General features: G+C 58.0%; 1 protein-coding gene across 29 annotated transcripts in view; it reads left to right on the top strand.

Moving 5' to 3' along the window:
• ABLIM2 (actin binding LIM protein family member 2) overlaps positions 1-25567 on the top strand; it is a 152501-nt gene that overhangs the window by 66976 nt on the left and 59958 nt on the right. For all 29 annotated transcript variants that reach the window (XR_014244481.1, XR_014244482.1, XR_014244484.1 and 26 more), the window contains 3 exons: positions 10240-10327; positions 14645-14703; positions 22920-22997. Coding sequence is in view for 2 of the 29 variants with exons in the window: in XM_082391452.1 (XP_082247578.1) it covers positions 10240-10327; positions 14645-14703; positions 22920-22997 (225 nt within the window). In the remaining 27 variants the exon portion in view is untranslated. The remainder of the gene's footprint in view (positions 1-10239; positions 10328-14644; positions 14704-22919; positions 22998-25567) is intronic.

Below are 25567 nucleotides of genomic sequence, written 5' to 3'. Positions count from 1 at the left end.
CCTTCCCGGGTCGGCCCAGTGAGCGCCACCTCCTCCAGGAGTACTTCCCTGCAACACTCCCTCACCTGTGCCCTTTACACGTTGACAGAGAGGTGGGAAGAACTTGCGATCCTGGTTCAGCCCTTTGGCATCTAGATGGGAAATCTGAGGCTTGGCGGGTTGAAAAGGGAGCCTGGGAGGCAGGGCTGGGTCCACAGAGGCGGCCAGGTCACCCAGCGATTTCAGGTTGGGGCGTTTCTGGGGTGCTGACAGGTGCGTTTCTTGGTCTGGGTGGTAGTTACATGGGTGTGTCCATTTGTGAAAATAACACGTGTTACGCACTTTACTACATTTGTTCAGTAAGATCAATCCCATGGGGTGAACAGGACCAAACCCACCCACCTGATGCTCTGGCCCAGCCTGCCCCTCCACCCCACTCTGCAGCCCCTCCTGGGCTCTGCGCTGGGGCAGGTGGATGGGCCATCCCTCGGCGAGCATATGGTCTGTTGGGGAGGGCAAAGGTAACCAGAGGACCTGGGGGATGGGGAGGGGGCAGAGCACTGGGAGGGGAGGGGCCCTGACCCAGCCTAGGGGCCTGGGAGCCTTTTCCGAGGAGGTCACAGAAGCAGCCTCTGGGGGTGGGAAGAGAGGTTGGGGTCTGAGGCTGCAGGACCCAGGCCACCCTCCCAGACAAGGGCTTCTGAACCCTGGAAAGCCTGGGTCGGATTTGCATACTAGAGAGCTCCCTCAGGCTGCCACTGAGGCTGGACTTGAGGCCAGAGGCCGGGAGGCCAGCCAGGAAGGGCTGGGCATTCCCGCATCCCCAAGGACTCCTGCCCTGCCCGCCCCACAGCTAGAGCCCAGCGGTAGCAGGGCTCAGAATGCCTTGGTGAATTGCACATTGAGCCCTGAGCTGCTTTTCTTGAAATTACACTTGACATCAGAGCTGCAGGGAGAGAGTTGCCCCAGGGCCTCAGCTCCAGGTAGCGGGGAGGGGAAGGGGGTGGCCACACCCACCCAGAGGGCAGTGAGGCCCTCCCCACCATCTCCCCATTTCCCAGATGCCACAGCGGGAACGGTCCCAGGCTCTGTGCAGGGCTGGGCCCTTCTCTGCCCAGAGGCCCCTGCGGGGGGGCTGTGATTACACCCTCAGTGACTGTAGAGAGTTTGCAAAGCACAATCAAGGGGGGAAGTCACCGACATGCGATCATATTTAGCTGAACTTTTTGGCTGGATTCCTTCCAGTTTTTTCTCCCTCCACGTGCCAGAGTTGGCATCAAACCATTTATACATTATATCCTGATTTTTTTCAACTCCCACGTCCTATTTAATAGATTCCTATGTTTTTGTTTTGTGTTTTATGGGTCTTTTTGTACACAGCTTTATTGGAATATAGTTCACACACCACGCAATTCACCCGTGTAAAGTGTGCGATTCGGTGGTTTTTAGTATCTTCACAGAGGTGTTCACCCATCCCCACAGTCCATTTTAGGACGTTCTCATCACCTCAAGAAGAAGCCTGTACCCCTTAGCTATTCCTCCCCTACACCCTGAACCCGTGGAAGCCACCAATCTACTTTGGACTCTGTAGAGTTCCCTGTTCTGGACACGTCATATAAATGGAATCATCCACTGTGTGGTCCTCTGTGATTGACATCTGTCTCGCAAGATAACATTCCCAGGTGCATCGTACATAACAGTGTTTCAGTGTTGCTGCATCGTATTTCATTGCAGGAGTAGACCAGAATGTTTTAGGCTGATCATTCATTGTTGGACATTCCACTTTTTCACTACGATAAATAACACTGAGATGAACATCTTTTTTTTTTTATTGCATTTCTAGTTTTCCTTAAGATTAATTCACAGAAGTGTAGAAACTGAGCCAACAACCATGAACTTTGCTTTGTAAGGGTTCTTGACACTTATAAATTGCTTTCCAGAAAGTTTATTCTGATTTACATGCTTATCAACAGAACACGATCTTTCCCATCTCCCACCCTGGCTGTAACCTTTATGAAATCCTATGTCAAGTTGATAGGGGAGAACGTGGGGCCTCGCTGTTGTTTTCTTCCCTCCCACCCCTAGTGGTGCCGGCTCTTCTTTGTCATTTTTAGCCAATCAGAGTTCTTGCATTTCAGTTATCTTCCGTCAGCATTGCCTGTTTATACACTGGGGGCTTCATGTTTTTCTGACGGAGTTGGGCGGGTGGTCACATAATGAGACTGTTGACATCTCGTCTGCTGAACATCTTGTATGTTTTTCTTGGGTGGTGATCACGCCTCATGTTTGTACCCCCATCCTCCGAACGTGCACGGAGGATGCGTCCTCCCCCCGTACCCCACGGTGACGTCTCACCTGGCCCTCCCGTCTCTCCGGGGCTCTCTCCTCACCCAGACCCTGCTGCAGACCCTGCTCTGGGGGAGTCTGGGCACCCGCCACCTCCGGCAGCAGCACTGAGGCTTCTGGAGGATTCCCCCGGCCAGGGCCCCACCTGCCACAGTGCCTGGCAGTTCAAGCCTGTTTCTCTCTGTTCCCCCAAAAGACTATTCCAGACGTTCCTCGCTCTCCTGGGCTGCTCCCCTCCCACCCCAGCCAGCCAGCCACAATGACCTTGTCTAAGATTTAACAGAGAGAGGGTCAGACGTCACTCAGGGCTGTCTGCGAAGCTTCTACCCCACCCCCCTCCTGCCCTTCCTGACAGAGGCTCTGCCTCTCCTCCCAGCCACAGCCGCCAACCCTGTGCTCGGGTCCGAACCCCGCCCGCCTCCTCTGGAGCCTTACCCTGCCATCTCCTTTCCTCCCTGGGGGCCACAAGGCACCCTCCTGGTGGCTGGTTGAAACAGCTCAAGTCGCCCCCATTTGAAAAGACTAGAAACCTGTCACCCTCACCTGTCCAGGTCCGCCAGCCGCTGCACCGTCTCTTCGAGCAGCTCCCCAGAGCGCCGGCCCCCCAGCCCCGCCGTGCCGGCCCCCTCCCGCCCTCCTTGGTGCCCTCACTCTGTGGGCTCGTGTCTGTGTGTCTGGGAGAGCGTGTGCCGGGCTATCGGCCGCACGCAGGGCCGAGCCCACTCGAACCCAGGAGGCCCAGCCGGGCTCCCGGTGCCTGTCCTACGCCCGACCGCCTGGCCTCTCCCTGCGTAGATGTTGGTTTGTGCTCTGTTTCACGCCGCGCTGTGATACCTGATGGCCTGAGCGGGGAGCCTCTTAGGCTCTGTGGGCCGAGCAGTTGCCGCTACAGGTGTGCGACTGGAGCCTGGCCCGCCTCCGGCACCCTTTGGGGTGGGCGGGACACACCAGACCCAGCCCCGGCGGCCCGCCCTGCCTCTCCGGGTCCTGATCCTGAGCCAGCACTGTGCCCGCCGAGGCCGGTCCATAGACGTCAGCAGAACCTCCTTGGGGATCCGGCGGGTCGTGTCTGCGGAGCGTCCCCCAGCTCAGCGCCGGCCACAAGGTGGCTGATGGGGGGTGGAGGCTGCACTACCGTCGCTGGGCCGTCAGCGGGCCTCCCCCTGGTGGACCGGGCGGGGAGGGCAGGGGTGATTCCGTCCGCAGTGTTAGCGTCCCTGGTCCTTAATGGGCCAAGTACGGACTCGGGGCGTGTGGGGCCTGTGGATGGGGCCCCTCTGGCGCACTCGGGTTTATCCTCGGGAAGGGGACCGCCTGACTTGTGAGGAGCAGGAGAGGAACAGGCCTGGGGTGGAGGATAGAGAGACTCCCAGGGAAGATGAACGCTTCTGCCTTCGCCCCTGCGGGCGGGCGGGCTCTGCGGTGTGTGGCAGTTGAGTCAGCGGGCACCCTCCCCAGCGAGGCGGCGGCAGCTGCGGGCGGGCGGGCGGGGACGAGCCGGCTGCACAGAAGGGAGCAGCCGCCGTGCTGGCACCACCCGCCGTGCTGGCACCACCTGGGCTCGGCCCGGCGCGTGCTGGCACCACCTGGGCTCAGCCCGGCGCGTGCTGGCACCCAGCTGGGCGTGCAGTGGGCTCCTGAGGGGCGGCAGGTGGCAGGGGGCAGGACCTGGAAAAGAAAGAGAAGGATCCCGACCGCTGGCTGGAGGGTGAGGGCATCTCTGTGCCCCCGTCCTCACGGTCACACTGTCTGTTCCTGCCAGCCCGTCCCGGGAGCGGGGCTGGACAGGGGCTGAGGGGCCGACTGCTCGGACCGGGCTCTGGTGCCGGGACCCCGTGCAGGTAGGAAGCTCCCTGGGCTGATGGGGAGGCCACAGTGGCTGCAGGTGGGTGGGATTGCAGGGAGCGGGGCAGATCAGCCAGGTGCAAGACCCCCAAGGCACCTGCCACCCCACACCGATTTGCCTCCTAAAGTGCTTTCCTCTCTGGAGTCTGAGTAGGAGAGCAGCCCAGGCCCCTTCCCCGCCCCCTGCAGGAGCCCTCAATCTGTGCCGCGTCTGCGTGCGCCGGGCCCGGTGCCATCTTATGCTGGGCGCCCGCCCGTGAAATGTGCATTTGGTGGTAGTGCAGTTCCCCCCACTCCCTCTGTCACTGTAAATATTTAGCATCCTCTACTGCATGTTTTCCTGCATCCTGCGTGTCTGGGGTGTCTGTCCTGAGGAACCTGCTCCGTGCCGGGTCTGGGTGTGGGAGCGTCCTGGGTCCGGCGGGGACCTGGGAGGGGCTGACACAAGCCCCCTCCCCATCGCGGGGTTGGCTGGCTGGGAGGGTTGGGGGGGGGGGGCAGGGCCAGGAGCAGAGGTAGGGGGCTTGGAGCAGCCCTGCTGCAGTGCTGGCTCCTGGGGACGGGGTCGCTCCACAGAGAGAGCTGCAAGGTGGCTGTGAATCGCCAGGGGACGGCGGTCTAAGCACATCAACCAGACCAGAGCTGGATGAGCGGAGGGGGAGTTGAGTGAGAGGGAGTCCCTGGCCGAGTCCCTGCCATCACCTTGCTCTCTACTGGTTCTCACAGTATTAGCAGGAACAGGTGGGTGGGGGCGGGGAATGGGGTGCGTCTTGCTCAGCCCCATCCTCCTTAACCCTGGCGGGCTGCTGTCTGAGCCCCACCTGCCTCCTGCAGCCTGGCTGTCTCCATGGTAACGAGAAGCCCAGGGTCCCCCTGGGACCACTAATTAATCCCTTCCTCCCTTTATTCCTTCCTCTGTGCTTCCATCCCTCCCTCCCTCCTTCTTCCCTTCCTTCCGCTCCTCCATCCAGCACCCCCATTTCTGAAGGCTCACTGTGTCCCACCCTGGCCTGGGGGCTGAATTCCCGGTGAGGAAGGTGGCAGGGGTCCCCCGGCCTGACCTGGAGGAGCCCTGGAGGGAGGGGGGCGGCCAGCTGAAAGTTTCTCCATTTCAAATGGACCCTCTCCTGCGACTCCAGACGCTGGTGTGTTTATTTCTTCCTCTTTTCTCCTTGGCACTTCCTTTTCACCCTCCTAAGCCAGCAGGACTTTTATCATTGGGAGAAAACAAACCCTGAGTTCCGAACAAATAAAGGCATTTCCTAAGGACAGAGGTGAAGTCAACTTCCCAAGACCCCAGCTTCTCTCTCTCTTTTTAAAACTTAATGAATGTGTTTATTTTAAAAACACTCTCAGAGGGAATACCTGTTTATCATAAAAGAAAAATCATCCATAATGAATATCATCACCCAGAAAAACTACCGTTAGCATTTAGATTTCATCCTTTTAGATTGTGTGCACACACACAGACACACGGACACACACACACACAAAGACACACACAGACACAGAGATACACATAGTCATACCTCTGCCTGCAGCTCTGCTCTAGGGCCTGGGACAGCAGAGAACGAGGGGACAAGGCTTAGTCCTGGAGCGGTCACCCCAGTCCTGGAGCTGGAGGAGAGAGAGGAACAGAGCCCAAACAGAGTCAGGGAGCCACGCCAGCCTCCATGTGGTCCCCCACGACCCTGAGTCCGGAACGAGACCCCGAGCCCAGAGCGAGCCTGTCCCAAGGCCTGTGGCGTCAGCAGTGGGGAGGGGGCAGGGCTGAGTCAGGGGTTCTGGGGAGGGTCTTTGCTGACATGGCACAGAGCTTGGGAGGGTCTGGGGTTGCAGGCCCCCCTGTGAGGGCTGCCAGACGCTCCCCCCTCCCCCGACTGCATCCTTCCTGCTAAAGATTTTGATGAGCTTCTCGGTAAATTTCATTTGATCGGTGCGCACTGGATCCAGTTCTGGTCCTTCACAAAGGAGATTAAAGCTTCAAATTGGGGGATGTGCCAGGAGCAGCCACTGGGAGCTGGCTGGTCTGGGCTGGGGGATGTGTGTCCTGCAGCGGTGACCCAGGGGAGGGCTCAAAAGCAGGCGGAGGCACAGCCGGCTCTCCAGGGAATGGAAGAGACCATGGATGGCTTTAGGGAGGAAAAGGGGGTGCCTGCTTCCGATGGGGTAGGGGAGGTCCATTCCTCCGTGCTTCCCACAGCTGGGGGAGGGGGGAGGGGTTGGCTGCTCCTCTCCGCAGGGAGGGGAGGGAGTTTCTGGAGCCCAGAGACACTGCCACATCTCCACGGTGCCAGCCCGGTCCCTAATGCCCACGGTAGGGCCGCGCTCAGTACCCTCTCCACTCTGCCTGGGTACCGCTGAGGAACAGAGCTCGCTCGGTGCCCTCGGAGGCTGCGTTCCTAATGAGCCTGGTTCTGTCTGATGAAAGATGACAGCCCCTTGTCAGAAGGCACAAGACATCGTTTTCAAACCACGCACTGCAAAATCTCATGGGCTTTTGATACACTTTTAAAATCTGCGCCATCTTGAGTCCCACCTGGGTAAGGGGCTGCGCTGCCTGCCGGGCTGGGGGCTGGGCTGACGGCACAGATGACTAAGGCCCTTCTAGGACAGTTGTGGGGAGGAAAGGGCTCTGACAGAGCAGGGGCTGCTGCTGGGTTCCGATCACGTGGAACGCCCCGGCCACCGTGGCCACTGCGAGACAGCGGCAGCAGCAGCGGGGATTGATGCAAGGGGTGAGGACACTTTTATTTTTGACTTCATGAGCCTGTCTTAGTCGGCTTGGGCTGCTCTGCTATGAGCTGCGAGGCTGAAACAACAGACGGTTATTTCTCATGGCTCTAGAGGCTGGAAGTCCAAAATCAACGTGCCAGTCCGCTGGGTTCCTGGCTTGGAGAGGGTCACCTTCTCCCTGTGTCCTCCCATGGCAGAGAGCTCTGCTGTCTCATCTTGTAAGGACACTAGTGTCCTTATAAGACATCATGGGGGCCCCATGTGGCTTTTCATGGCTTAATAACCTTCCATTGTGTTTATCACACTCACATTTGGACATTTGGGCTGGTTCCACCTTCTGACTGTTGGGAATAATGCTGCTGTGAAGATCTATGTACGCGTTTTTGTGTGGACCCATGTTTTTATTTTTTTTGTTCTCTTCCTTTTTCTTAAATACCTAGGAGTGGAATTGCTGGGTTGTATGGTAGTTCCGTGTTTAACTTTTGGAGGCACTGACAAAGTGTTTTCCACAGTGGCAACACCATTTTACATCCCCACCACGTGGGGGTTCCAATTTCTCCATATCCTCACCAGCACTTATTTTCCATTTTGTTTTGTTTTAATTATTGTCGCCTCGTAGGTGTGAGGTGGTATCTCATTGTCGTTTGGATTTGCCTTTCCTTAATGACAGTGATGTTGAGTATCTTTGATTTGCTTCTTGGCCGTTCCTGTATCTTCTTTGGGAAAAAATGTCAGTTCAAGCCATTTGCCTATTTTTTAACTGGACTGTTTGTCTTTTTGTTGTTGAGCTGTAAGAGCTCTTTATATATTCTGATCCTAAACCCTTATCAGATCTATGATTTGCAAATATTCTCTCCCATTCTATAGTTTGTCTTTTCACTTTCTTGATAACGTCCTCTGATGCACAAAAGTTGTTAATTTTTAGGAAGTCCAACTTATCTATCGTGTTGTTGCCGCTCACACTTTCCGTGTCGTATCCGAAAATCCACTGCCGAATCCGGGGTCAGCAAAATATACCCCTGTGTTTTCTTCTGTGGTTTTATACTTTTGTGGGAAAACTCTTTTACTGGCACGTAACACACAGAGGAGTCCATGAATCTCACGCACTGGACACACCCAAGCCACCAGCACCCAGACCAAGAAAACACATTCCCAGCCCCCTGGGGCCCCCAAAGCAGCCACCACACCCTGACTCTGACCGTATAGATTCATTTGCCTCGTTTTGAACTTCGTAAAAATGGAATCCGCTCTGCAGTGTCTGGTTTCCTTCCTCAGCCTTGCGTCTGTTCTAGGCCTCCAAGTTGATTGCTCAGGGCGTGGGGTTTGGGGGTGCATGGGCATGAGGTGCACACCACAGAGTCAGGGATCCCCCGGCTGGGGACAGAGGCCACAAAGGCCAGACTCCTGGGCGCCAAGCCTTGCTCCACCCCCTCCTGCTGTGTGACCTTGCTCAGCTTCCTCCACCTCTCTGTGCCCTGATGGAAACAAAGATAGTCATGAACCTCACAGGCTGTCACAGGATGAAGACCAGTTAGTGTGTGAAAGGGCTTCTTGCCTCTCCCTGTAGAAATAAGCGGTATCCCCGTTGCTGCTATTTTTGGAGACGGGGGCGTTTGCCAGCTGCTGGGTTGGGGGGTGCTTTCCAGAGGGAAGAGTGTGGACGCTGGGCCGGCCCCTGGCGGTGGCCGCAGGGCTGTTTCTCTGCTCAGCCTTAATTCTCATTGGTCGGGCTGGGGTTTCAAGCCTGTCCCCTTACAGACTGTCCCCACGGCTTTCTCTCTCCACCTGACTCAGTGTAGACATGCCGTGTAGATGTGCTGTGTAGACACCAGTGTGTGCTTTCTCCCCCAAGTGGCTGTCACAGAACTCCTGCTGTCTGATGTCATGAGGGTGGGTTGTCCCCCCGACCCAGAGTGAAGGGGGTGCCTGCCTGAGGAAGGCGTGAGGACAGGTCAGAGGTCACAATGTTTAAAGTGCGTGAGTCCTCAGTTGACAACTGGGACCTGATAACAGGTGGTTTCTGTTAAAGCTACAGCGCTGTTCCAATCCCCTGTTTGTACCTCAAGGACGGAGCTGCTCTGACCACTCGGCATTTTAAGGCTGAAATGGCAGCTTCACCCTCACTCTGCCTGGGCCCAGTGCTGCGGTGTGACCTGCTCCCCAGATAGATCCCTGAGACTAGGGGTTCCTGCAATGGCCCCGTGCCAGGCCCTGCCCTCGGAGGCTCACTGTCTAATGGGGAAGAATCACCCGAAATAATTGTCAAACCCTGTGAAAATGGGGCTGTGGGAGCCCAGAGCAGGGAAGCAATCAGGGGAGACTTCCAAGAGGAGGTGGCGTTGGAGATGAGATCGGGAACATTCCAGGTGGTCCCGGGTGGGAGAGTGGGGAGGGCAGTCCAGGTGGAAGGGGCTGCAGGTGCAAAGGCCTGGAGACATGGGTGGGCCACGCAGACTGGCACCTCCGGCGCCACGCAGGAGGGGAGTCTGTTCTGGATTCTTCCTCCCTGATACTCAGGGGGTCCCCCTCGGGCCTGGTTTGCACCGAAGGCACCGGTGGGGACGGGGAAGGAAAGCGAGGTGCTTGTAATGAATTTGCACCCCGTTACTTACTGATTCAGCAGAGTATTACTAATTCAGTTTCAGAGAGTGGTGATTAACCTTCACATCTCAGGAAAGAGTGAGGGGGGTTACATCCACATTTAGCAGCAGGCTGCAGCTACCCCCAACCCAGGTGAAGGAATAGTCACTGTACAGTCATGCTGAAGACAGTATTTTGGGGTGACTTTTTTGGTACCGTGTAGAAATAAGCCAAACTTGCCAATGTCCTTTGTTTTGGTTATTTCGGTATCAATATTTTAATCGAATTGAATGGGTTTCAAGAATGATAAAAACAGCAAAACACTCATTGAGAAAATTGAGCGATACAGAGAAACGAAAAGAAAATGATCTATCACTTTCACCCCAGCTGTCCTGTCCCTCCATCTGGGGAAATAACGTTAGGTCCTCCCTCCCCGCCCCACCAAGATACAGAGATGCACGGGACCTGGCCCCCCTCTGCCTCGTGGGTGGGGCAGACCCATCCACCGCTGAGCCGGGAGGAGTGGGCGACACAGGCGCTCTCCTGGAGGCTGGTCTCTGCTCCCAGGCGTGGCCCCAGCGGGCAGGGGCCACATTCACACACCCTGGACGGCCTGGGGCACCACCGGTCCCATCCCATCCCCCTGGGTGTGGGCTCTCCACCACACAGCCTGCCTTCCTGCCTCACCTGAGCACCTGCGTGGGGACACGCCGTGCCCTGAGCAGAAACGCCTGTGCTCTGTGCTTTTTCCAGGCCGGGGAGAAGCACTACCACCCTCTGTGTGCGCTATGTGTCGGGTGCGGCCGGATGTTCGCGGAAGGCGAGGAGATGTATCTGCAAGGTAAGAAGAAGACCGTGCTGCTCGGGACCCGAGGGCACCAAACAGGCGGCTCCCGGGCCCACGCCCTGTGCTGGGTGTGCCCTGGCGGGTCGGCGAGCTTTCCCGCTAGTTAGGGAACCCCGCCCCCCAGCAGGGGTGGGGGTCCAGGGCCCAGCGGGCTCTCCCCGCGGAGCACCCGCCGGCGGCGGCAGAGTGACAGCCTGCCTGGTTCTGCATCGTCCATCCACATGATGTCCGTGAACCTGAGATGGACGAGATAAGAAAAAGGCCAAGTTCAAGAGCAAGGTCCAGGAGTGTTGGAAATTGGGGTCCCAGTAGCCAAACGTAAATGGATGTGTTCTGTGTGTCTGTGGTCGCTTCAAGCCTGTCCCGAAAGCCCCTCAGCCCGGGGTCCATGTCTCAGGGCTTCCCCCGCACTACCCTCCCTTGATTGATGAATGAGTGTGGAGACCACGGGCCGCTCCTGAGGCTTTTTTCCTGGTCAAGGGAGTCGCCAAAGTGTCAGTAAAGAGAGTTCTGGAGAAAAACATAGCCAACCTTCTAACCCATTTCGTGGCATTTCATGGGAAATTCCCAACCCATTCACCATTAAAATAATAATAATAACAATAGAATAAAGACGAGGTGTTCTGTGGCCACCAGACCTGCAGAAGCAGCAGGTGACAGCCAGTTGTCCCCTCCCTCCTTCTGCAGTGACCCTGTTCAGCTCCTTGCTGCTTGTTCAAAAAATTACACCAACACTCAGACCGGAGCACCCAGCTCCCAGCTATTTCTCTACATGTTTATTAACCGGGGTGCTAGCAATTCTCCTTCGAGCTACACTTAGTTTTATCACCTTGAAGACCCACCCCATCCCTGTGGCTTATTCATTCCCAAGCCTTGATAAAGAAAGATTATTTGGACACTTGTCAAAACGGTAGGAAGACGGTATTCAGGACATGGCAGAAGGGCGGGGGGATCAGGCCAACTCCGAATTCGACAAGGACGGGGGATTTATAGCCAAGGAGGGGGTGGGGATTAGGGGGGACGGGTGGGTGGAAAATTACCAAGAGGAAAGGCCGAGAAGGATTCCTGCTGAAGACAGGCCAGCGGCCTAGACGCAGGGTCAAAGGTGGGGCTGAGGCTCAGCAGGATCCTTGCTGAAACTGGGCTCGCAGGTTGAAGACCTTCCCCGAGGGACCTGGGCGGGATGGGTTAGATGCTGAGACCCCCTGTCTCTGTAGTCACATTGTCTTTTCAAGGACGTCTGTGTCTCCGTGACCCCGGAGGCAAGCTGAGTAGGGCCAGACGGGCCATTGGATGACCTCACCCGGCATCCTTCTGGGGCCGTGTGTCACACAGGCCTCCCTTTCTGAGACTGAACCTCATGGGGTGACGTCAGCCAGGACTGCCTGGTCCCCAGTGTCCCCTCTTGTCTTTCAGTCTTGAGAGCTTATGAAAGGGGTCCTTTACGCCTCTCCCAGACGTGCTGGTATGTCTGGGTGGGGAGGGGTCACCCTGCCCGAGGCGCCCACGCCCACCATAAGTGGCACCTTCAGGACGTACTGACGCCTAGCACAGTGGCATCGAGCCAGCAGCTTGGGGACACGCGCTGGCCATCAAGGGGACCCAGTCTCAGAACAAAGATGCTCTTCATGGCTCTGGGCTCCCTGTTTCTAATGCGGGACCTGCCCTGACTTTCTGTGGGATGTCGCAGCCCATCCCGTCCCCTCTCAGCCTCTTTCCCAGTCTGTGCCGGAAGGGTTCAGACCCGGTTGGTGATTTTCACGCCCCACTCCACGGAGCACCAGAGTCCCACAGTGAGGGGTCCCTTTGGGGCTCTGGCCCTTCCCTGCATGGACACCCCAAGACCCTCTGCCTGGTCCACCTGAATGCTGGGGCTCCAGGAGGGCGTATTTGACGGGTGAATCCCATGCAGTAAAAGCTCCAAGGAGCAGAGGTCCCGGTGAGCCCTTTGGCCTCCGAGGGAGATGAGGTGCCCCCCGCCAAATACCAGCACTGCCACCCAGCCCTGGATGCACCTTCCTGTCTGCAGACTCAGCGAGCGTAGGCGGGGGAGTCTGACTCTCACTAAATATCAGGGAGACCCAGATTAAAATAGCGCGTTGATGTTATTCTTCCTGCTGGGCTGACAAGGGTTAAAAGGAAAGACACATCCCCATGCTATGGGGATTGGAGGAAACGGGTGTCTTACCTGACTCGTGGGCGAAAACTGGAAAATTGCCAAAATGCCTCAAGAGCCTTAAAAACGCCCACACCCTTTGAGCCAAGACCCCACTTTTGGGAAGCCCTCAAGTAAATCAGAGAGATGGGGTGGAGCTCGTGTACCATGGACTCCCCGCAACTTTTTTTTTTAATATAAATTTACTTATTTATTTGGCTACGTTGGGTCTTCGTTGCCACGCACGGGCTTTTTTTAAAAATTATTTTTGGTTGCATTGGGTCTTCCTTGCTGCACGTGGGCTTTCTCTAGTTGCGGCGAGCGGGGGCTACTCTTTGTTGCAGTGCGCGGGCTTCTCATTGTGGTGGCTTCTCTTGTTGTGGAGCACGGGCTCTAGGCACGCGGGCTTCAGTAGTTGTGGCACGCGGGCTCAGCAGTTGTGGCTCGTGGGCTCTAGAGCGCAGACTCAGTAGTTCTGGCGCACGGGCTTAGTCGCTCTGCGGCATGTGGGATCTTCCCGGACCAGGGCTCGATCCCGTGTCCCCTGCACTGGCAGGTGGATTCTTAACCGCTGCGCCACCAGGGAAGTCCCTCCCTGCAACTTTATTTAGAAATAAAACATTGAAACTAACAGGCAAGGAGCAGATAGAGTCATTCTCATCAATCCGTACGATGCAATATTATGCAGCCCTTAAAGTTACAGTTTTGATATTTAATTACGTGGAGAAATACTAAGACACTTTTAAGCAAAAATCGCAGGATACAAAACTGTGTACCTACGTTGTATTTAATATGTATGTGTACACTGGAAGACAGCCCGACCCAAAGTGGGTAGGAGCTTACAGATGATTTTAATTTTCCTATATATTCTTTTTTAGGCTTGTTTAAATTTTAATTAAAAAAACAGCTATTACCTTTTGTAATCATAAACAATGTTTTAAAAAAAGAAAAGCTTATGCACAAACCAACCAAGGCCCGGTCTCTCTGGGAGCTCCGAGTTGGTGCAGATATTTTTCCAGGGAGGAGCAGAAATAAGTTCCCTTCCCCGGTGTTAACTCACGTGACCTGGAGGCTTTGCAGGCAGAAATGGGGTGTAGCTCCTTCCTGCCACCACACTTTTAAGCCCCTGCTGTGTGCCAGGCCCCTACTACGTCCACTCTGTGTGGCTTGTTCGGGGGATGTGAGAATGGGATGGACAAGGCTACCTCCACGCGGGGCGTGGGCTGTCCTGGCAGCGGTGGATGTAGACGCGGACACAGCAGCCGTGGCCACCCGCAGAGGGCGCGTGAGTGGAGTACGGATGGACGGAGGGAGAAAGGGGGTCGGGCTGAGGTTTAGGGAGGCCCGAGGGGGGAAGCAAGCGCTCTGGGCCCTGAAGTTCTTACCCCTATTTAGTTATATTAAATTCTGCCAAAGGCCTGACCAGGTAGGATTATTGTCGGCCCTGTGTGCAGGTGGGAAAACTCTGAGACTCGGGGAGGTCGAGTTTGAATTAGAAAAGAGCAGGGCCCTTGGGGTCCTTGGGGCGCTTGGTGACCTGTTACCTTGAGGGTGGCGCCTGTAGCTGTGGAAGCTGGGTGGAGCTGGCATGAGCGAGACAACTCAGACACCCCGCGAGTGAGTGGGGGGGTCGGGCCCCCAGCCTGCAGCCCTGATCTTCACCCCACACCTAAGGTTCCCACCTGAGCGTCCCCGAGGAGAGCCCCGCCCCGAAGCCCTCTTTCCCCAGGCAGGTCCCACTGGGCTCCGGCCCCCCACTGCGCCCGTGGCTGGGCCCGGCCGCTGCCCACCCGCACAGAGAGGAGCCGGCGGAGGGCGCACGGCAGCCCCTCTTCCCTCCCCTGCCTCTGACTAGAAGCCACCCGCACAGCCCCCCTGGGAGAAGCCTCGTCTGGGTGCCCGGGGATCCGAGGGACCCCATGGGAGCCTCAGCTCACGGTGGGGCGTCTCCTGTCTGTTTCGTGTCCTCCCCCTCCCGGCGGGGCTGTGAGCCCCCGCGATCTGCCCCAGGCCCAGCCCTGACCTGCGACTCCGGCACAGACGAAGGGGAGTGAGGGTCCGAGTGTGGACGCCGGCTCCCTCCTCCTGACCCTCCGCACGGCCCCTGCATCTCCGGAAATACCACTAACACGTCCCTCTTGGGAATCCGTCCACAGGCTCCTCCATCTGGCACCCGGCATGTCGACAGGCAGCCAGAACTGAAGACAAGAGCAAGGTTGGTGGAATTCAATCTCTTCCGACGCCTTTTCCCCGGCTTCTGCGCTATCGTCACACGGTTAGGAGGACGCTGGCTGCGTCTGCGGGCTTGCCGGCCGGTCCCCACCAGGCTATGGGGCAGGTGGCCCAAGGCCTGGCGGTGCTGAGGTGTAAACAGGTAGATCAGCTGCTGGGTGGGACCAGGGGCCTTCCCGCACTGGCCCTGCCGACCTCTTCCTTTGTTCAGTGGACGCTGATGGCTGCGAACGTTTTGGGACAACTGCAAAGTTAGCGGGTCTCCAAACAGTCCCAAGACCATCCATAATTCTGACGCCAACGGCTAGTTCGAGGGGTCCTCACAGCTGCCTGCAGGTTCATTAGTGTATCTGAAGGACTCACAGAACTGTTACAGCCCCGGTTACGGTTTATCCCGGCAGGGGCAGTGGGGAGATACAGAGTGAAATCAGCCCAGCACGGGGCAGGGTCCAGGAGGGGTCCGGACACACGGTGCCATCGTCTTCTCCCCGTGGAGTCCAGACTCGGCCCCTCCCAGTGATGGGTGACAGAGAGTATCTCACACGGAGTATTGCCAACCAGGGAAGCTCCGGGGCCGGAGATCTTAACGGTGCTCCATTAAATGATTGATTGGTTGGTTGGTTGATAGATTGGTTGCCATGTGGTTGATTTCACTCTCCAGGTGACATGACCCAAGACCACCAGAATCATAGGGTTGCTCTTTCTGGCATGGCCAGCCCCACTCTAAGAATTTTGGGTGCAGTTAGCCCCCTCCCTAAACAGAGACATCCTATCGGGTACGATCACCTTCCAGAAACTAGGGCAAGACCTCCCTCTGGGCCAGGCTAGACCACCCTCTAGGCCAGGCCAAATTCCTTGCCTCTCAGAGGCCCTGTGCTGGGCGCCAGGCTGCAGGTGCAGTGTGAGAAAGGAGGCCGGCATATCCCTGACCCTTCCGGGGCTGGCGTCCCAGAGAGAGGCAGAAATCGACGCCTCAGCAAGCAGATAATGCAGCAGTGATTGGCGGGGCAGGAGAGCAGGGGAAGGAGCGACTTTACCTGGGATTGTTGGGAGCGGGGAGGCGGTCCTCCAGAGGAAATGAGCAGGAGCTGAGCCAGAGGATGAGACGGTGCCAGCCCTGAAGAGAGGGAGAGGGAGTGCGGTTCCAGGCAGGGTGGGGGTTCGTGCAAAGGCCCTGGGGCAGGAACAGGGCAAGCTCCCTTTGGCTTGGGTGGCGGTGCGTTGAGCAGGGGAGGGGTCCCGCTGCCCCCGGGCTGCCGCGCCTCTGTCCTCACTGCTCTCTTTCTCCCCTGCACCTTCGCAAACGCGTTCCTTCGCGCCGGAGATGCCCTCTCGTGCCCTTGCATCGCGTATCCTGGCAAACTCCTCCTTTGGGTTTTAAGATTCACCCAGAATGTCAGCCCACAGAGACCTTGCCAACTCCTCCTCCTGCCCCACGTCCTCAACTCACACCCCGCATGCAGCTCCCTCTTCCCTAAAAGCCTGGAGGAAAGGCTCCAGTCTCTCTGTCCTGAATTCCCGGCTCCCACACGAGTCCTGACAGGTGACACACTCAAGCATTTGCGGGCTGAAGGAAGGAAGTGAATCCAGGGTGAACTGCAGCCCAGGGGACCACAGGCCCTCGAGGGGAGGCGTGTCAGCCAGCTTTGCTCTGTCAGGCACTACCAGGCCCTGTGCCAGGGAGCCCCCCACCCCTGCAGGACCCCCACTGGGAGCCACACCCTGCAGGGCCCCGGGATAGTGCAGATGGGCCCCGGGCGGTGAGTGGTGTGTGACCCACAGGACTCCTGGCCCGGCCTCAGGACGCCAGCAACCCCTGGCTTTCCACTCTGTCCCCCATGCGTGGTGTCCCAGGCATGCCAACCCTTTTAAAGCCACCAAACTGGCTCCGGATGAGCCGGGTGGCAGTGGGCCCTTGAAGACCCTGGCTACTCAGATGCCGCGTAGCAGCGGGTCTGCATCCATGTTGGGGAGATGGACGGGAAACTGCTGCAGGGGGCGGGGGGACCCACGGGGTTGCTACTGTGCCTGCGTGGGGTGTGCAGAGTGACGCTGGGATCACTGCGGAGCTCAGACCCAGCCTTCTCGGACCCAAGCCCGTGGGATGCCCAGAATTCCTTTCGGGGGTGAGGGGCTCGCTCTGCTGGTGGCAGCTCTGGGCCAAGAGGCCGAGGTGACCAGGGTCCCTGGGTGGAGGTGGGGAGGGGCTGAGAGGAGCAGGGGCTGGAGAGTCAGGCAGGTCCCCCAGGAAGAGCGTGGGAGGCCGGCCGATCCGGGGGTCTCGGTGGCTCCCTGAGACTCCGGCAGCTGTGTTTGGCAGGAGGGACCGTTGCCCAGAGGAATTCTGCTCCAGGAGGAAAGGGACGGAGCTCTGCTGTTGGGCGTACTTCGCTCTTTACTGTTGACGCTGGTTCTGTTCGTTGGGTCCTTCAATAATACCTTGCGCTGTGGGAGCGAGGGGTCAGGGCTGCGGAGTCCCCCCACCCTTGGCTGTGGGGAGTGAGCAGAGCCAGAGGAGAAACCTGTCCCCAGACCTAGCAGACACCGCGGGGGCTCAGGGGTTGGGAGTTCCTGGTGGGGCTGGATGGAGACCCACCTCATGAACTTTGGCCCAGAAGTCGTGATGGGGGCATGGGCTGGTGGAGGGGACCCTCCTCGTATCGGGCCCTCGGGGTGGGTGGGACCCAGCCCAATTCAGCACACTCTTGCCAAGCCCGTTCTGAAAGAACTGAACAGAGGGAAATCCTCCCATTTTCTTTAGCAGTTGATTTCAGTGGGTTTGGAAGCCGCTGCTTTTTGGGCATCTGCCCCTTCGTGAATCATTCATGGCTCTCGGCTTGCGGCACTGAGGTGACTAAATCTCAAGCCCTGCTGTTCCTGATAGAGGCAGGAACAGGTGGACTTAGGTGCACGTTACGTCTGAGGGCCGTGGGGACCATCCTGCTACCCCTGGTGTGTCATGGCGACCTGGGGAAAGGTGGCCCTGAGCCGGGGTGGGAGGGCTCCGCGGAGGAGGACCACGTGCCCCGGGTCCTCTGTGTCCCCAGAGCCTCCCCTAACCAGGTCGGCGTGTCCCGCACCAGCCCCTGGATTCTGGACCCGCTGTTGAGCTGGCCTCGGGGCCTGCAGGGAGCCCAGCTGCTGCCAGGCCTGGTGGCAGCAGCCACCTCTGCTCTCAGCCTAGAGGCCACTGGCCCAGCAGAAGGGAGGCCCGCTGAATGCTGAAGGCCGGCAGGGCAGGGAGGAAGGGAAGGCTCGTTGCCCCGGGGGCTGGTCTTTGCCCTGGAGTTGGCTTCCTGGGCTTGTTTCCACAGATGCTTTGGGAACATTTGGGGCAGAGGCCAGCAGCCCGACAACAGTTGCCCTTCCGTGTCCTGGGACAGGATCCAGGCCCCAGTCATGCCCTGCTTGTCCCTCGTTTCACCCTCCCCGGGTCCCAGCCCCACCTCCGCCCCTCAGAGCCTCTCCTGTCTCGCCCGGGAAATGAGAATAAACTCTGGGCCTGGTGGGCCGGGCAGTGAGTGGGCACCGTCAGTGGGTGGACAGGGCAGTGGTGGGTGGGGCAGTGGGTGGGCGGGGCAGTGAGGGGTGTGGCAGTGAGTGGACAGGGCAGTGGGTGGGCGGGGCAGTGGGCGGGCCGGGCAGTGAGTGGACAGGACGGTAGGTGGACAGGGCAGTGGGTGGGCGGGACAGTGGTGGGCGGGGCAGTGAGTGGGCAGGGCAATGAGGGGGTGTGGCAGTGAGTGGACAGGGCAGTGGTGAGTGGACAGGGCAGTGGTGGGCAGGGCAGTGGATGGGCGGAGCAGTGAGGGGGTGTGGCAGTGTGTGGACAGGGCAGTGTGTGGGCGGGGCAGTGGCAGGCAGGGCAGTGTGGACAGGGCAGTGGGTGGGCGGGGCAGTGGCGGGCAGGGCAGTGGGTGGGCAGGGCAGTGGCAGACCGGGCAGTGAGTGGACAGGACGGTAGGTGGACAGGAAAGTGGGTGGGCGGGGCAGTGGCGGGCAGGGCAGTGAGTGGACAGGGCAGTGGGTGGGCAGGGCAGTGGCGGGCCGGGCAGTGAGTGGACAGGACGGTAGGTGGACAGGGCAGTGGGTGGGCGGGGCAGTGGGCGGGCAGGGCAGTGAGGGGTGTGGCAGTGAGTGGACAGGGCAGTGGTGGGTGGGGCAGTGGGTGGGCGGGGCAGTGAGGGGTGTGGCAGTGAGTGGGCAGGGCAGTGGTGGGCGGGGCAGTGGGTGGGCGGGGCAGTGAGGGGTATGGCAGTGAGTGGACAAGGCAGTGGTGGGCGGGGCAGTGGGCGGGCCGGGCAGTGCGTGGACAGGACGGTAGGCGGACAGGGCAGTGGGTGGATGGCACAGGCACAGATGACTTTCCCTGGGCACTCGGGTCCCCTTGGAGATAGTTCTCCCGGCCAGCTGACTGCTCCCTGCCCGGGCAGCGGGGAGAGAGCTGTGCTTTTCTGTATTGTTCACTGCCTGCAAGGCAGCTAATGCACATGAACCAGCCAGACCCGGTCAGCTCCGGGTCAGCCCAGCGGGGTCTGCTCAGGGGGCCATCAGCCCCTGAGAAGTGCAGCAGAGGTGGCGTCACTAACTCCCTCTGAGTCCGGCCTCTGGGTGGAGGCAGCTCCACTGTTATGTGGTAATCCAGACGAGAGCTAACTCACTCTTCTGGAGAGCTGCTCAGCCGTCATCTAACTAGTGCCCCTCACGCCAGGCCCAGTGGGCTCCAGGACCCCCGGGAGCCAGCTCCATCTCTGCGTCCAGCAACAGGGGCCAGCACCGGAGTCCGTGCCAGGCCGAGCCAGGAGAGAGAGGGCAGTCCTTCCTCACTGCCTGGAAGGTCTCCCTGACCGTGTGCTCCCCCGGGGGATGGGTGCCCCCCAGGACAAGGACGTGCGTCTGCTGAGCGTGCCCAGGGAAAACCCGTCGGAAGGCTGTGGTCCTAACTGCCCGTCCCCAGTGCATCGTTGGGCATTGGATCACGTGGTCATTCAACCCACAGCCACTGAGCACCTGCTGTGTCCCTTCCGGGCTGGGTACCGGGAGCACAGAGGTGAATAAGACCAGGGGGTCCCTGCCCTACAGGAGGGCCCACATCATCTGGCAGGGGAGACAGATGGGCAGACTCTAGGGTGCAGGATGCTTGCCTGTGACAGGGGGAGGGACGGGGCCAGCTGGATGGGCCGCAGGGGGAGGGGGAGGCCAGCTTCCCGGAGCTGAGACTTGGCAGGTGTGCAGGAGAGTGGGTCACAGGGCCCAGCCCTGTTCTGGCTCTGGGTCCCGAGTCTGAGGAGCCGCGATCTGCTGGGGATTGAGTGCGGGTTTCAGAGCCATGGCAAGGGGCGGCCCTGTGTCAGCTGAGTAGCTGGAGAGGAGCTCCTTGCGTGGAGAAGGTGGCCGGGGACAGCCGGGCGGGCTCCTGCTCTGGTGGGGGCAGAGGGAGCCTGGACTGACCGGGCTGGTCCCCCAGGCTGCGGGTCTCCACGGTTACCGTGTCAAGAGCCCGTGTCCTTCCCCACCCCCACCCCCAGCCCAGGGCACAGAGGTCCGGGCTGCTTACCGCGGGGGGACCTGGGAGGAAGCAAGAGCCCCTGCGCTGACTGTGAGGCCGCTGAGCAGGGAGAAGACAGGCTTGTTGAGATGGTCCCAGAGCCCTAAATGCAAGGACGGGGTGACTGAGCATGAGTGAGAACGTTTTAGTGGAATTCGCAGCGGCCGCCGGGGTGGGAGAGCAAGCCTTGGTGTTGGACTCTGCCTCTGCCCAGCTGTGTGACCTTGGGCAAATCACTAGCCCTCTCTGAACCTCAGCCCCTAGGCTTTAAGTTGGAGATGAGTGGGTGCTGACCCCTCACGCGGTGTCCATGCAGCTTGTGTGTGAACTTAATGAGAACCAGGCGCCCCCATCACCGTTGTAGGACGACGCTTCCCAGGACCAGGCTGAGCGGTGGGGACAGGGCTGGATGAGCTGCCCGGTCCTTTGCAGGTGTGAACAAGGCCCTGGAGAACACAACTGGGTATTGGGTTTGATTGTGAGGCTCCTTGGAACGAATTGGAGTCAGGGTAGGGAGAAAGTGAGAGAAAGCCCAGGTCTCCTGACTCTGGGAGAATCACCTGGACTCGGCGCCCTCGTGTCTGGGCTCCCTGACCTGTGGGACGCGGTGACGCCCTGGCCTCTCCGGGGCTGGGAACCTGGCACAGGGAGAGGAGCACCGTGCAGCCACCTACCTGCCTGCTCGGGACCCTGAAACGTGCCAGAGCAAACCCAGGCGCCCGCTGCCACTCAAAGAGCCTGAGCCCCCTTCCGTCGGGGTCATGGTGACAATAAGCCGGTGCCGCCCCACCTGTGCCAGGAAGTGTCCCTCTTGGTCTGGGGGACAGTTCTTGTGCCACTGCTGCAGCTCTCAGCTTAGGGGCACTTTTCTTTTAAAACAACCAGTGTTCGTCGCCTTTGCAAAGAAGGGGCTTCCTGCCGTGAGCTGGAATAAACGGAACAGAAATAAAAGTAAGGATGATTTACCAGTGCCAAGCCCCTAACAGGCTGTGCCTGAGTCCTCAGAAACAGAAAGCGCCTTCCAAGCAGGTTTTTCCATTTCATAGAGAAGGAAGCTGAGAGTCAAAGTTTTCTTTCAAGTGTATTAAATGTGTGCGTACATCATTTTTGCCTAGTAAAATAGGCAACCTGGCCACAGGGGCAGTGATAAAACAGACCCAGTGTTACTGGCCTCCGATGGTGCATCTCCTTTGCAACAGCACTTGACGTTGTGTTTTACTGGGGGTGGCCGAGCCTCAGGGGTCAGGCTGAGCTCCTTGAGGGACCCCAGCCCCTGCCTCCGAGGGGCCCGGGGAAGCAGGGCAGGCCTCAAGAGGATGCCAGGGTCATAACTGGGGCAAGGAGAGGGGATGGACCAGCTGGACGAGTGACCGAGCGCAGAGATGACCACAGAGCAGCACACCCTCGCCCTCTTCTCTTTCCCTTCTAGATGCAGAACAGGCTTCCAGTCAGGTTTACCCAGGCACCACCCCCTATGCCTTTCAGGTTTGTCCCTCCCACTACCGTGTCGGCCTCACATCTGGTCCTGGTGTTGTCCCATTCTCGCTGGTGTTGTGCTGAGCGTAGCCAGACCTGGGGGTCATCCACTTGGCGGGGGTCTATGACGGGTGTTAGCGTCCTGGGGCTGCCATACAAAATGCCACAGACTTGGGGATCTTAAACAGCAGAAATGTATTTTCTCACAGTCCTGGAGGCTGGACGTCCAAGATCAAGGTGTGGGCAGGTTGGTTTCTCCTGAGGCCTGTCTCCTGGGCGTGTAGAGGGCCGTCTTCTCCCTGTGTCCTCACATGTCATCCCTCTGTGCATATCTGTGTCCTAGTCTCCTGTTCTTCTAAGGACACCAGTCAGATTGGATCCAGGCCTGTCCTAAAGACTCCGTTTAAACCTAATTGCATCCTTAAATGTCCTATACAATCACATTCTGGAGAACTGGGGTGTTGACTTCAACGTATGAGTTTTGGAGGGATGCAATTCAGTTCATAATGCGGCCCCTCCCAGGCTGCTGGCGCCATTGCAGCGGGTGTGGACCACTGAGAGGGGCTGGACAGAATTCCAGGGGGTGGGAGGAAGGGACTTGCTTAGAAAACAAGAGAGGAGCCATGAGTGGGTAGGGAGAGGGGGGCCCTTTGTGGAGATGGGTCCCGTTTAGACAGGGCACGTGGGAGGTGTGGAGAGTTAGGTACGTGGGTGGTCCCAGCAGGGGTGAGGGCCGCCGAGTCAGGCGACAGAGGCGGGGCTGGTGGAACGAGCTGCAGTACGTCCCCGTAATCGACATGGAGAATACGGTCTCTGAGCAGCGCAATTCTGCCTTTGCCGTTGGAACGCGCAGAAACACAGAAACTGCATCGCTTGCTCTCATCCTCCGAAAAACAGATAATCTTGACGCCGTGAAAGCTTGGTGATCACGGGAGCGGTTCCGGCCGGCGCTGAAAGCGTGGCTGCTTTGCTTGCAGCCAGGGTCACCTGCTGTGTCTTCTAATTACAGCTGTGCTGTCGTTCATTCAAGCCTGCATGTTTATTTTAAGAATCCTTTCAACCTGCAAATGAAAAGTATCTCGTGAGCTGGCATTTCTGTTGGAGTGTAATTGCCTCTGAAAGGTTCTTCGCGTTGACAGTCTGCCTCAGCCTCCTCCTATCTCCTCCTCTCCTAGGAAACCAGAACCTCTGCAGAGAGCATCATTTCCGCCCCTGCTTCCAGCACCTCAGGGTCTCCGAGCCGCGTGATTTATGTAAGTTGGATTCTCTCTGTGGAGAGTGGGGAGGGGCCCCGGGGCCTGGGGCCGTTGCTGAGTGTGCCCTCGGAGTGGGGGACCGGGGCCAGCACCCCCCCGGAGGCCGCGGGAGGGATTGGTGCAGACCGTGAGGCTGGGTCGGAGCCTCCAGTGTGGATGTGCTGTGTGACCACGGCTGCCCCGGGATATGGCGACAGGTGCACGGAGGGGTGTGCTCACAGCTGTGGCTACAGAGGTGTCGGTGAGTCACACCCGCATCCCCACAGCCAGGACTCACCTGCGTAAATAACACTCGGGCACGTGTCACAAATAACGGTGCAGATCTGTGCCCGCTGCTGTGGAAAGTTCCTAACGTGTTTTTAGAAGACGCATGTGAAGGGTAATATATGTTATGTGATCCCATTTTCGTTAGTGTGTGTATGTATTTGTGTGCATATGTATGTACGGGTATGTGTGTGTATGTATGTGCGTATGTGTGTACGCATATGTGTATATGTGCACGTGTGTGTGCGTGCGTGTGTATTATGGGAATGGGTATTTGTGTGTGTATGTGTGTACGTGCACATACAAGTCTAAAAATGATTGGGAACATCTTAGCGAATAGTTAATAACAGTTACCTCTGGGTGGTGGGATTAGAAATGGAAGGTGATTGTTGTAATTATTTGCTAGTTTACTTGTCTAAGTGGCAAACTTCATTGTCTGGGAAAGAGCCTGTGCAGGGTTGGGGAGGGGAAGGGGGGGCGAGCCCTGGACTGGGTATCTTGGCCCAGCTGCACACCCGAAGGACAGCCAGTGACTTGGGACAAGTCGCCTCTCTCATCCCCCCTGCCACCCGGCCAGGGCCTCATTTTTCTCTCACACGATGGAGATGGGATTCGCTCTTCTCACCACTGCTTTTTACTCCCCGAGCTCTCATTCTAGTTAGGCTAGGGCCATTCCTGACCCAAATTCCGATGGGTGATAATAACAAGGGTTCTAGTCCGGAGGGTAAATTGCAGGATGACCCTTTGCAGATGCAAACCCGGAGGCTCAGAAAGGCAGCATGAAGTCACCAGGCAGCTGTGTGCCCTTGGGCGAGATGTTAGCCTCTCTGAGCCTCTGGGAGCTCACCTGTACCTGGGGACCCACAGAGCCTGCTGCCCAGGGCCACTGAGGTACTGAGTGGGAGGCCCCGGGCCCAGCCCTGAGCCCAGAGGGAAGACCGGAAACGCTCGCTCGCTGGAATTACTGTTATGACATCTGTGCTCGTTTGCCGGGGCCGCCGTAAAGTACCGCAGACCAGGGGGCTTCAACCACGGAAATGTATCTTCTCACCGTCCTGGAGGCTGGGAGTCTTGAGTCAAGGTGTCTGGAGGGTTGGTTCCCTCCGAGGCCTCTCTCCTGGACGTGTAGACGGCCGTCTTCTCCTTGCGTCCTCACGTGGTCGTCCCTCTGTGCACTTCTGTGTCCTAATCTCCTCTTCTCAGAAGGACACCGGGCGCACTGGATCAGATCCCACCCTAACGACCCCTTTTTACCTTAATCACCACTTTAAAGGCCCATATCACCAAATGTAGTTACTTCTGTGGTGCGGGGGGCTAGTGGTTCAACATAGAAATTTGGGGGGGACACGATTTAGCCCCTAATACCATCATCATCATGAATAATAATAATAATGACTATTATTATTTGAATGAGATAGTATTTGTGAAGCACTTGGCATGCGGCCAGGCATGGTCGTGTCCCCAGACTTCAGCTGCTGCTGGGAAACTGCTCATTAAACATGAACTATTATTTTTTGAACAAATTGGTGTTTGTAAGAGGCTTAGGCACGGTAGTGACCATGTAACCGCGCAGTGAGCAGGGACAGTGGTCTCTGAGATCACTGTTGCTTTAAAGGTCATGCAGCGGTAAGCAGCGGAGCTGCCTTTGAACCCAGGTCTCCGCCACCACAGAGCTTGGGCTCTTCCCAGGGAATCCCGCTGCCCAGTGCTGAAAACCAGCCCTGCTGGGTCCCTTCTTCCACCTGGCAGTTCTCAGCACAGCCAAGTCCACGCCCCTTGATCGGGTCACATGGCCTCCCCGCCCTTGGGGAACACGAACTTGACAAGGATGACAGCGGGCAAAGAAGTTGCCCACCAGCTGGGTGTGCCTTCAGCCGAGGTAGATTCCAGCTGGTCGCACCGTCCCAGCTGAGATAGACTTCTTGCTCAGCTAATACGAATGTTCTGGATTCCAGTTTTAAACAGAAGGCCTTGAAGTGTACACACAGCTATATTTTTAAAAAACTAAAAATTAAAAAAATAAATAGAAGACCTCGGGCGAATTCATTGAATCCTGTCTCCTGAAATCTGAAGCACCAGTTGTTAGTTTGACACTGCAGAGGTGCCTTGAGTCCTGGGTACCAAGGAGCGTACTCTGCTGTCTCCTCTTGCCTCTTGGCGTCCCAGTTAGGTGCAGCTCAGAGAGGTGCAGAAGCTAGTCTGTGTCACAGCTTCTGAGTCATGCAGCCACCGTCCAAGGACCTGCATCCATTTCTAACACACGGACTCCCAGCACCATGGCCAGCGCCCAGCCGGGAGACGTC

The sequence above is a fragment of the Balaenoptera borealis genome (assembly GCF_965194805.1).
Source record: "Balaenoptera borealis genome assembly, chromosome: 4".
NCBI classification, from domain to species: domain Eukaryota; kingdom Metazoa; phylum Chordata; class Mammalia; order Artiodactyla; family Balaenopteridae; genus Balaenoptera; species Balaenoptera borealis.
The sequence above is the reverse complement of the archived record's forward strand: the minus strand, read 5'-3'. Positions and strand labels throughout refer to the sequence as shown.